This window comes from Bombus terrestris, chromosome 9 (genome assembly GCF_910591885.1).
Source record: "Bombus terrestris chromosome 9, iyBomTerr1.2, whole genome shotgun sequence".
In the NCBI taxonomy this organism is placed as follows: Eukaryota; Metazoa; Arthropoda; class Insecta; order Hymenoptera; family Apidae; genus Bombus; species Bombus terrestris.
This window is the reverse complement of record NC_063277.1, coordinates 14,785,082-14,797,933: the sequence shown is the minus strand read 5'-3', so window position 1 is coordinate 14,797,933 and position 12,852 is coordinate 14,785,082. Positions and strand designations below refer to the sequence as shown.

Sequence of the window (12,852 nt, the reverse complement as noted above, 5' to 3'; positions counted from 1 at the left end):
ACCGATAAACTTTTTCCATGATTAATCGTGGCAGCACGAGGCGACGCGGTGACCTATGTACTTATTTTAAGCCCAGGGTTGATCTCCGGATCTATACATTCTTCTTCTATCTCGATTAAGGGACAGGATAGTTGCTTCGCGAAAATTGTGTGCAAAAAAGATAACGAATCGTCAAGTCGTACAATCCGTTAGTAAAGTCTAATTGGACAGCTTTTACTCATCGAAGAGTGTTTCGGATTTCGAATTTTCATATAAGAAATTTTTATTCTATTTAACATTGATACTAAAAATTATCTCGCAAGTATGTAATTTAAATGTTAACGATTAAATGGATATTCTTTCTTTATGAACTTTGAATTTGCTTTGCGATTTTAAACACTTTTATATTACCTAGTCACGGCTTATGAGATAAATAATCGATAATTAACTTTTCTTCTTAGCTAACGATACTATTCTTTCGTGCCAAAACACGTTGAAATATGCACGAGCAACGCGATTTTCTCATTTTCTACATAATTTTCGTTCGTTCAATTACTTCACGATGCCATTGAACGATCTTGTTTTCCTTTTGAATTCTTGTTTAAATATTTAGAAAAATGAGGACAAGAAATAAAAGAATGGAAGATGTCTTTTACCGTAGCCAGCGAATAAAAATAGCAATTTTCCCAGAAAATTAACATTTTTGTGTAGTTGGTATTTGGTGTACGTTTACTTGCAATGATTATACGTATGTTAAAGAACAAGACTTGCTAACCGAGAGATGCTCAGCCAGACAAAGTAATATAGCCTAATGGAAATTTCGAGTTTAGAAAAGGTTTCATTAAAAATTTGTAACTTCCTGTGAGGTAAAAGAGAATTCATGTTGTATACACCGTTGAAACCATCTTAACGTTTTTAACAAATAGAAAAAGCTTGTGCAAATTTAATTAGTTGGAAAGAAGTAGTTGCAAGGACTGGGCTTATCTTTGTTACATAGAATATTCGCTTTAAGCGAATGTTACTTCAAATTATAGTCTTTTTCACACAAATCACTCGAAAATGGGAATGCTACTATTAACGAAGAGGAAACTTGGTAGCTATGACGCGAACATATTGTCAATGCGTGGAAACCACACAAAAACTGTACTGATCTCCGTTCGGGAGGTGGACAAGAGATTAAGGTAATCCCACCTAACCGATGACGTTCGTTGCAAAGGTTTCAACAGATTAATCGGTAGATCGATCGTCACTTGCAACTAGCGCCATGAAAAAGAGTCATGATTTTGCAATACAAGAGATGAAAATCATTCTACGAAATAATAAATGCTAACGTTTAATATAAATGTGTTATAACTGTCGAGAGACATTAATGAGGTAAAATAAATAATTACTACAGACATTGCAATTTTGATGTTAATCCAAAATAATATATTTTCAAACAGAAATATGATACAAAATATTGAACGTTTGTAATGGTATCGAATATGTATGTCATATATTTACCTTTATTAAATATTACCATCTGTCAATTTTAGCCAAAAATCGATTTTTAGATAGATCGATTTATATATAAAATAAATATCGGCACAGTACATCCTTCGAATATGCTTTAAATTATAGATTAAGTTGTATCATAGAATTTTAATTGACTTCAACGGGAGCAACGCAGTCGATCAAATCTTAATGCGCTTGTTTCAAACTCATATTAAATTAAACATGACTGATGTAAGTTACGTGAAGTATACCTCTGAGATACTGATTAAAATTGGCATAAATTTATACAGTTATTATTATATTACCGAGATTCTATTTAGAGAATTTATTTTGTTGAAGACGTCAAAGTTTTAAAAAACAAACTAAAAGGTCGTTTTTATTCAGCATCGGTAGGAATCTTCATTTCGCTTGTATACTCGGACCTCTAATAAAACTTTTCGGTCGTGTTATTTTAAATTAATGCTACTATACTGGATATTGAAACCAGTTTCACCAACGATTAAATCCAGTAATTAATACGCGCAAATCCAATGATACCGAATAACGCAGAGCTCTACTGATATAGATCAGTGACAGTTTTTGGCAAAAGAAAACGTTCGCTCGTACGCCCTGTAATTAAAAATACAGTACTCAACAAATATCCTACGCACATTTATCATTTATTGTGCATAGAAGCGAACATTACGAAATCTATCATAGTGATAGAAGATACGAGATTGATCGTACAATAAGGCTTTATATAAATCCTGGTGCACACGTTGTGTTTGTAATCGCTTCTTTCTATGAACGTCATGTATTTCCGGTATATTTTTCAGTTGGATAAATCGCGCGGATATTAAATTTGTTAATACTTTAAAACGTTTCCATGCAAGCTTTGAAAAGACCTGGCAATTTATGTAATCCTTACACGATTAAACAATGCACATTTTTTGGGTTGTTACTCTTAATCTTCGTTATCGCGGTGTGATATAGCCAAAGGGAGGTGCAAGGGAGGGTAATTCTGCAACTAGCTCGTGTATGAAGTACACCGTTTTAGACATTAAAAGGGATAAGAGTGCAGCGTATTGGTAATGAACTGTAAACGTAACATTGAAGATCGAACGCTTTGCATACCTTGTTCAAGAGAAAAGAATCGCGGCTAGATACGAGTTTACGCCGAAGTCATTCAAATAAGCATCGACATGCAAGTTTTGACGTTTCCTATGAGTTTGTGGCACTGTATTTGCGGTTTCTAGGAAGTCTTTAACGCCCGAGGTTGTCTGCCTCCGAGTGAGAACTTGTTTCATTTGAGCGCGATAAGTTGTACGGCAAGCTTGAATACAGTGTACGAACGAACCATTTCAATTTACTAAAGGACACGGGCTATTCGGTAAACAGGAGATCTTTCGACTACACGGCCATTTGTTTCTACATACAACGCGTTGAGTTACGAACCCTCCTTCTCAAAATACTTTCACCCGGAACCCGTTTTTATTATGAATAAGATTCATCGTTTTGTTGAAACACGAGTGTGGGTATAAACGCATAGTCCATTTAAATTATTCAACGATATTATTCAACAATAAAAGGAGCATTAATCTGCGGTGGGAGAAGCACGAAACGTGCGCTCATTTAAGACGAATGAAACCGGTATACTTGTTAACCTGAAATCGGCTTAATGTCTTTACACCGCATCGCTGCCCTTTTACGTTCCTTCCATTCGTTATCGTTTCAACTTCCTTCCTCTCGTTTCGCATATTTTACACGCGTACAATTTCAACTCTCGGCGACGATCCTGCCGCGATTCCCCGTATATCTGCACGAGCTGATTACACAAACTTTTACACCGATGTTCATATCAGTATGTAAATAAGTGTACTGGCTATCATCATGAAACCGTATGACCGAAATCATTACCATGGATCCCGTTCCTTCCTTTCAGCTCCTCCATATCCCTTTGCATTTTGCAGTATATATATTTTGCCTACACGTTCGCTTACCAATGTATGCGTGTATTACGTACTCTATACACTTAACTTCACACGAAGCTAAATTAGTAGCGTGGTTGCTCATGCGCTGGATTCTGCTTTACCAGAAACATTCATTGTTTCACAGCAAGGCAAAATGACGCTTGCTTTCGTGTGTTATACCATTGCGATTATCTATCATTTAAATCAGTTTGAAGTTAGTGAATAATAGCCTGTACAACGCGTGCAAGCTGCGCCATATACCGGAACGAACAGGAGAAGAAAAATTTGTATAATTAACGTGCAGTTTGTCTGCGGCAAGTCGAAATTGTCGTACATCGGTCGATTTCATATAGGCGCGAACAAGGTGAATCGGCAATGAAACACGCGAAGGCCAGTCAACCGAGGAACAATTGATTCCGTGAATCTCATTAAAGCGAGTAATAGCGAGGCGAGTTCAAGTCACACGTTTTTGCAATGGAAAAAGTGACAGGGCGTCGTCGCCAATTAAATAACCTTCGTTTCATTGAATCGGTGGAATTTCTAATGGAATGTTTCAACTGGTTTTACCAGCTATGAATATCGAGATGAAAGAAAAAAGATTCGAGACGAGTGGCGAGGAACGAGAAACAAGAGGCACGAGAAACGAGAGACACGAGAAACGAAAAGCACGAGGAGAGTGAACAGAAATTGCGACCTGCTTAAAAAGCAGGAAACGAGAATGAAAATGTTCCATGAATTGTCGCAGCTCCGTTGAAGGGATGTCAGTTTCATTGTTAAAGTTATTACGCGATAGTGACGATAATAATCGGACATGGGCAGCAGCCAACATGTGCGAGCTACAGAACGTAGCCAACTAGAAATAATGATGGGCTATGTTCAAAAGTTCGTCGAGTTGGCGTACGAACAGCTTGCGGTACGTTTGAACTGTTAAGAGCGGGTAAACATGGGAATAAATTGAAACGAGAATGTACGCCGTTTCGCGAGAACTATCGCGATGATGTAAATGCTGATAAACGGGTGATATTCGGTTGTTCTCTCTTTTTATTCCAACGATATTTTTTCGCTCGTTGAGTTATTAAATATTGCCGCACGATTGTTTCGTGTACATAAAAATCCTGGTACCAATTCAGCAGAAGAGATCGTTTGTTAGAAATAGAAGGCGTGCAAAATCTGATTGGATGTTACGAAAGATAGAAAAATTCATATTGGTGTTCCTGTTTTAATTTTCCATTTATCATCGCCTGTAACGTTGTATTTACATTCCAGAAGAGGAAATGGTTGTCGATGTATGGCTGGTGTCGCACGTTTAGCAAACGATGAAATGAAAGAAGCAAGATATTCGGGAGCAAAGGAGTTTGTAAGGGAATAAAAAACTGGAGAATACAATGAAAGTGGATATAAACCGAAGGTCAAACGTGTCTGATATTCCATACGATAAGCGTACGATAAATGCAGTGAAAGACTGTACGTGATAAATCGATGCTAAATTTCGGTAGACGTTTCTATTTGTGTACATCATGCGCGATAGAACTTTCTCCAAATGGAAACTTATCGAATTTTTCTGGATCTCTCTTAGCTGTATTGCCGGCGTAACTAAACAGATGTCAGAATAAAGGAAACCATCTGTACAAATTCTAGAGTGACAGTATTTACGGCCATTTTACGTTTATAAATTCTGTAAACGAGAATGGAGTTGGGAGGCAAATAATATTGTTCGGTAACTTACTTGAACGAACAATATTTCATAAGATGGATCATTTCGCTCGTCCGTTTTCTTCGAAAAGAACTCGCGAATAATAAAAATATTTACGATTTCCTATATCGTATAAGACCATAAAGTATCGAAAATCTTTTGTCCAAGAAAAACTTTTGTGATCCATTTTTACGTCCTCTTTTCTTTTGTCGAATATACTTGACGAAGGTGAGCCACTTACAGCGAAAGATTGAAGCTGAACGAGAAAAGACTAAGGGTCACAGCCCTCTACTTGAATCCATATCGATTACAGGAGATGTGAATATTGTCGTGCTTGTGTATAACATGGGCAAAATGACGGAGACAGTGTATCGCTGACAACAGTCGTGCTGTACATTATATTTCGTGCAATGATACTCACAAGAGAAATCCGGTGACTAATACACGGCGATTTTGTTGAAACTTCGCACAAGGGATCTACCTAAGAATTTGGCCATAACCCGTGGCCATTTTTTACTTCTAAGAAAGAAAGCAACCCTTTTATCAGAGTCGGCTCTTGTATGTAAGTGGCTATAAATCGTAACCGACACAAGATATCAAAAAATGGTTGAAATAAAAGCTATAACGCGTCTTGAGACTTATAAATCTGTGCGAGAAATTTTTTGGACAAATGATTTCTTTACGAAAATGACGTAAAAGTAAAACGTCGTCTCACTTTATCTTCTTTTTCTTGTTACAGACAAGTATGATGAATGTCTAAAGTAAGGACGTTGTAAATTAGTTGTCACCATGAGAACGCTTCTGATCATACTGAGCACTTTCTTGGAAATACAACTTTATTTCACTGGTAAGTGTCAAAATACATCAAACGATTTTTGTTTAAAAAAAACGAGATAATCAAACGTGTCTAAATCATCACGAAAAGCATTGCGAAAATCTCCTCTATTTTCTCAAAGATATTAATTTGCACCATCGATTGTGACATCGTAAGTTACGGACTTAGTTCTAACATGCACTGTATCGTATTAATTTAAGTTTAACTTAATCGCGTTGTATTCTACTGTAATTATACTGTATATGATGTATGTTCAAAATATATAGGAATTATTATTTAACTTTTCTGTAACTTACTTTATTATATTTTACACTTCGCTTTCGGTATATTATTGTTACGTATTTTGTTAATCGAGCTTGCTAAGGATCATAAAATACGGTTGACGCGACTTTAAGTAAAATAAATAATAATAATAATAAGATCGGAAATATATAATTATAATAAGATAGTCAAAATTGTGTTAGTTTATTAGCAGTTATATATATTATATGATATGTAAGAAATTACAGTTATATTTCATAAATCGTTGTCGTTCGAATCGAAGGAATTTTGGATGTGTGCTTATATAGCAGAAGCTCTTCCGCATTTGCATTTCACCGAGTCATTTTCGTGCTGACACAGAAAACACTTAATTCACCATGCTAGTTGATGGCTGACAAGTAATATCCGGTTATCGTGCTCTTGATGACCGCGCAAAGTTTTGGCTCGTTAGCGTTGGTAGAAACTTTCCGCCGGCAATAAACTATTCGTTCCTCGATCGAAGAAATCACTACCTTGCTAAGAATTTATTCGTATCTGTTTTGTCGATGAAATTTTTAGTTATGGTTCGGTTTTGTCTGTCGACCGACTCTGACAAATAGATTTGAAATATCGTTGTAAAAACAGCCCGTACCGATTGTCTAGAATTGCATAAGGCACTTACGTTGTAGATAAGGAATTTAATCGGAGGTTTAATTAAACGAACAGTAATCCTTATTGTGCCTGCGTTTTACGAGTCCTAATTGGTCGATCTTTGTAAAGTTGCTCGAAATTAATCGTGAACCGTTTTACCTTTTCGTTATCTTCGTAAAGTTTTTATGTCGACGGACTTTTATGAAATCGGCGAATCGTATTCGCTTGCGTTTTAACGCGAAGTTGTGCACAATTTTTTTTTTATGGCGCTTCTTGAAAAAAAAGGCAAATAATTTTTTATCTTATTCTAAAAATCAATACAGACTATCTCTTTTAGGATGATAGATTGGTTTCTTAGTGGTCAACAGAACGTAGCTAGGATGTGTATCAAACATCGCGTATTGTCCTTTCACACGTACGGCTACAAAATAGGTTGCATCTCCTACGCGGCAATACTTCGTCGTTATCGCTGTGTATTTTATAAAAGACCGGTAAAGCCAAAGGAGAAAGCGTCTCTAGTAATAACAAAACTCGCAACGCGGCAAGACAAGTCGACGATAAACATTGTTTGGAAAATGCTTTTATCTGCAAAAATATTATACCGATTATTGCTGTGTGTTGCTGTACACTGTCGATTATTCTATCGCGTCGATATAAATTGAATGAAAATTCTGAATGGCTATATACTTCATCGTTGACGTAATTTAATAGAAATCCCTTTAAAGGTATTTCTCCGGGTACAATCGCTCGCAAAAGAATAGAACGCGTGAGAGCGTAGCACGCGCGGGATAGAAAGAAACTTTTTGGGAAAACTGAACGCGATATTTCAGCCCCTTAGGTAGACACTTCATCGAATCACATACGTTGTATTTCTTTACTTGGGAAACGATACCGCTAGGCACCTCCATGCTTCAATATGAGATTTCTTACACGGTTTAACATCATATATTAGTCCTTTTGTGAGTTTCTAAGAAGATTTTCGCTGTAATAGATGAAAATGTCATCCCGGCGATGACTTGATACAGGGATTACGTGTTAAATATGAAAACTTTGAGGATCAATATCTTGACTTCGGTACCGTTAAGTTTCCTTAAATTTTAACTACATGTACATCGTGTCTCTTAACACGTAACTAAAATTCAATGAAATCCCTAAGAAATTCATTTTTTCGGAGGAATATCTTTCAACGGCGAAGAATATGAAAGAATGTTAGGCAAATGAGAGGAGAAACGCGTAGAGCGAAGCGACATTAAGCGTCAGTGTTCGTTTTAACTTTGGACGCGCGTTTCTGATAGAATCACAGAAAATTACAGGATAGGGCGAAGAAAATGGCGGAAATAAAAAGGTAATAAATCGTAGCGACTTCCGGGTAAATCGGAAATCTAGGCCGTACTGTCGGGAGAAAGAACGAAGCCGTCTGGTAACGAAGCTGGTAAGAAAATCGACGAGTCGGAGAGTCGGGTCGATCTATGATCGCGTGCACGCGTGCCATTTCCTTGGCCACATGCGATTTCATGCCTGTCACATGACGAGATCTCCTTTCGAGTCTTTGGTGTTTGGGAGCAGGACGATTCGTGGACTCAGGAAAACGGGTCAGGTTTAACGAACCGTCGAACGAGTCTCGAGCAAGGTAACGAGAGCTAATTGCCGACGTTTTCATCGTGTACACGAGTCAAGTACGCGAACTAAATAGAGGCTCGTTATACTTCGGAGCTAAACGGTCGCGTATGCGTTTAGGGAATTCTTATCGTATGTCGCGTGAATTTCGTATGTGTACGAACGTTATGTGGCGTTATAACGCGCACGGTAAATGTAGATTTCGATGTTCAAGAACCTTATAGACGTGGAAGATCAGTGCGACGAATATAGAAAGTGTTTGAATTAGATTCGTTTAGGCATAGGAGTCGAACTGTGTGCGAGTTATGTGAATGAAAACGCAATTAAAGAGTATGAAGAAACCGCGTGGGACAGTTAAGTGTTTTCGAAGTGAATTTCAAGGAAAACCCGGTAGATTTGTAATAGCTCTGCTGCTGCAAACGCGAAGCAATGCTTCGTAATTGTCGTGACTAAGTTATTCACTTAAGCCACTTACGCTGCACCGGGGTTATGCGTTATCGTAGCAACGGTGGCTGCATTAATCTCGAAGCGAGAGAGAATTTCGTCTCGTTTTCCTCTCTAGCTCGGTACCACGCTCGCTGACGCTATTGTACCCCTTGCCAACGAAGTAGCGTGAAAATCGTCCTTAATCTCCGATGGTATCTTCCCTTAGGCCTTTGAGCTTTTAAGCTTTTGCAACTTCGATGTTCGCATTATAGTTTTATACCGCTCGAGCTTTCCCCGAAAATGAATCTAGGTTAATAGAAATTTTTTTCCGTTTCAATTACCTTGCCGGAATTTTCTCACATAAACTACACTCGAGAATAAATTCTATTGTTTCATTACCTATGCTACGACGTAGACACGATACCGGAGATAGGATTGCAGAAGAAGAATAAAATCATGAGGTGAAGTTTGCGATTAAATATCTCTAATAACGATTCGACTTGTCTCGCTCTCTCCTTTAGTTCTCTGTCTTTTTCCCGAAGGTAAAGAATTACTGCCCATAAAACTCGGAGCAATTTCCTAAGAAATGGGCCATAAGAATCGCATATAGTAACATCCACGACGATACAGCGATAATTACGAATTAAATCGTATAATTATTTTTCGATTATTTACGATGCAACGTGTGTTAAAAATTTTAATCCGTAACGTGGTTGTAATTTTTCCAGGGAGCCGGGCGGAGCAGCAACAATCGTTAAGGGTCAGCAACGAATTGGTGTCATTAAACAGCTCCGAGGATGAAAGCGAAGATGTCGTCGAAGGTCCCATCAGGGAAGTTCTTGCACAAAGCGGAAGCACCGCGAATTTGCCCTGCAAAATTACCGAACCCGGCGCTGGAACCGTAAATGTCGTTACGTAATACAAGTTAGCTTGTAGACGATTGACCCAGAAAAGTATTTCCAAGATACGCGGCCCTCCTAGCGTGATGTAATTCATGCAGGGTCGAAATTAGTTTCATGCCGATACACGACACCACCAGAGGCGAGGACGCGAGTGCTCTACATCCGCGAAATATTTTCCTCGCAACAACGTGCTCGCGACTCGCTTTGCTTTCCACTCGTTGCTATTTTCGTGGCAATATCGGTTTTTATACATTTGCCTAGAATTTTCGATGCTCGAGAATAGCACATCGAGACCAGTAGCGTTCCTTTTCACATTTATTAATAATTTTAACCTGAAAAATTTATCTACAGGTTCGAGCTTCCTATCAGCTATTTTACGATTCGATGCTTTCTTTTTCTCGTTCCTATTTTTATGCTACCTTTTATTCTATATCGGCACTTCGTTAGATACTTTCTTTCTCGCCATATTCGCGACCGTTCAATTTTCATTTGCCGCCAGAGCAGCGAGTTGAGTGATATTCATTTAATCTCCGTTTGCGAGGTGGCATACACGAAGCAATCGAGGGAAAGAGAATTCATGACTGAATAATACAACGATTCATTGAATTTTAAAAAACTGGAGGAATCGTTTTATACATATATAACGATTCTTTGAATGTTTGTAACCCTAGAAGAGGGACTGAAGGGAATGTAATTCTTTTGAGACGTACGACCCACGTAAAGTCTCAAAAGCGTTGCTAGGATCAGGAAGATGAACGCGTACAAGTGCTTGTCTTCTAAAATAAACTGTTAGGTTAGATAAAGCGAAGGGGAATAAATATCAAACATCAAGAACAAAGCAAACTTTCATGTAATGTTGTTCAATGGACTACAGAGAAAAACAGACCAGAGCCTTCTAAACTGATCTTGTTAGAACTTCCCAATCTATTTTCAAAGTTACTCTCCTTTTGTACTGTGAATTCAATTTCTGCGCAAGCTTTGCACTGTAATTGAATCACGGTTAAACGAGCGAAGAATCTTCAGTTGCATTGCTAATTGACTCGAAGAAATGTTCGCGAGTTGTTTAATCGATTTCTGTCAAACCATATTTGATTAAAAACTATTTCCGGTATATCGGCAAAATATTTTCGGTATATCGATATAAAATAAAATATCAAATTTGACACGATCGCACTTTTTACACGTTAAAATATCGGAATATTTTTTGAAACAATAGTAGCAACCGTGATAGGCGCGGAGTTACCTCTTTCTATAAAAACTGTAAATTAAATAATCGCATCTTTGCGCATACTGTATCGCGGGCCTGTGACCTAATTAATTCTATAAAGTTCGACGTGTTTTTGTATCACCCATATACGTATAATGCAAAAAACTGCTACCTGTTTGGAGGCGTACTTTGCTACAAACTAATTCAATTGATACATTTGTTCACATATATAAATATCACTACTAGTAGAACATAATATGTGTTCCCGTTATTCGGAGTATAATACAGAAAAATTTTTCGAATTTCTATATAAAGTTTAAAATTCAAATTTTCAAACTCAATAAATCCTTTTGAATATGTGAATTACATTTTTAATACTCTTGCTTATCGTACGAACTGATTTTTTTTAAAACGACGAATTTCTATTTAATCCTTGATGCTACTAAATCTAACTATCAGCAAGACTGTTTGTAGAAGTGGCGCGCGTCGGTTTGGGCTGGGAAGCATTATTGCCACCTTGATAACAAATAGCTCGGCCACAGCTCTCTCTAATTTTCTTTCTTCCTCCTTGAACTTTTAGACAAATTACCCGTTTCTCCTTCTCTGCCGATCCTTTCTTCCCCATTTTTTCTCTCCGCTTTAAATTTCTCCCCTTGTGGGTTACTCGTGAAATTCTTTAAATCGACGGATCTCGTTAAGTATACGGAAATCCTGAAAAGGCATTCGTTGCTTTTTATTCGGTATTTTTCTGAATGGCTTTTCGTAATTTTCGGTCGAAGCACAGTCTCTTCCAACAATAATTTGCCTCTCACGTATCGATTCGCTGTAAATTCGCCTTCCTTCGGTTTGGTTCACGATCATGACGAAGGTACGCCTTGAATTCTGTGCGTCGAACGTGATAACGCGGTCCTTCCAATTGATTCTCACATTTTAAATCTCATATTTTCTCCTAGCAGCTCGAGTCGACCTTTTCTCCTTATTTCCTTGTTCGTTTCTTTTTCACGTATCTCGTGCTTCCTTCCTTTTCCGATCGCATTTCTCTTGCCTTCTCTCGAACATCGGTAGCCACGGTGCAGGAATATTTCAGAATATTTTACGAGATTCCACCGTTAAACCGATACCGTAGCAGGTGCTCCGTTCAAGTTCTCAGAGGAAAAAAAGCGAAGGAGGAAAGGAATGACAGAAAATCTAGGTTGTGTACACGAAGCATTGAGAAGCGGGAAAGTCTCCCTCGATACTCGTGGCGACGAAAGCCAGATGTCGAAATCGAATTCCATTCGACGTCGCGGCAACGAACGATTTTCTCATAGAACAGATCAGGTGGAGCGGATTTTCGAGGAATCTTTATATGCAAGATACATACACGTACATGCATATTCAAGGAAACACTTGGTAAACTTTCATAGAGAGAGAAAGAGAGAAATAGAGGGAGAGACATTTTTATCAAATGAATAACTAATCCCTTGGTCACGTATTTTACAAGTTTTAAGTGTTTACTCACTAAGAAAAATTCCACGACGTGCTATTCTATGCTATTTCCACGCACAAGTTGTATTTTGTTCGTGGCACGTTTCGGAATAATAATTGTCCATTAGAATACAAAACCATCCAATGCTTTTTCCTTCGTTTCATTGCTGGAATTTATCCTTGCATTTCTGCTATCCCAAGAGCAAGATTTATTTTACTTGTAGCAATTTTAAGAATGATAATTATCAGCTGAAGTACAATGCTTTATGCTACTTCAAACCTAACGTTTCGCTATATACCGACACGTTCTACTGTGCGAGCAGCATTTACGCTTGTATTCCTCGCATGATCTACTCGACCAGTTCAGACTTATCATTTTAATCTGTCGATTC

General features: G+C 37.8%; 1 protein-coding gene across 6 annotated transcripts in view; it reads left to right on the top strand.

Annotated features, from left to right (window-relative positions):
- The window catches only part of LOC100644332 (zwei Ig domain protein zig-8), a 43,154-nt gene that overhangs the window by 22,146 nt on the left and 8,156 nt on the right, over positions 1 to 12,852 (top strand). For 2 of the 6 annotated variants that reach the window (XM_003397727.4, XM_048408335.1), the window contains exons 2-3: positions 5,855 to 5,962; positions 9,613 to 9,785. In XM_003397727.4, the coding sequence (XP_003397775.1) occupies positions 5,905 to 5,962; positions 9,613 to 9,785 (231 nt within the window). In that variant the 5' untranslated portion in view covers positions 5,855 to 5,904. Of the gene's footprint in view, positions 1 to 2,822; positions 2,843 to 2,878; positions 2,899 to 2,962; positions 2,984 to 3,547; positions 5,678 to 5,854; positions 5,963 to 9,612; positions 9,786 to 12,852 lie in introns of those variants that run through there. The other 4 variants (XM_048408337.1, XM_048408336.1, XM_048408338.1 and 1 more) reach the window with 4 other exon arrangements.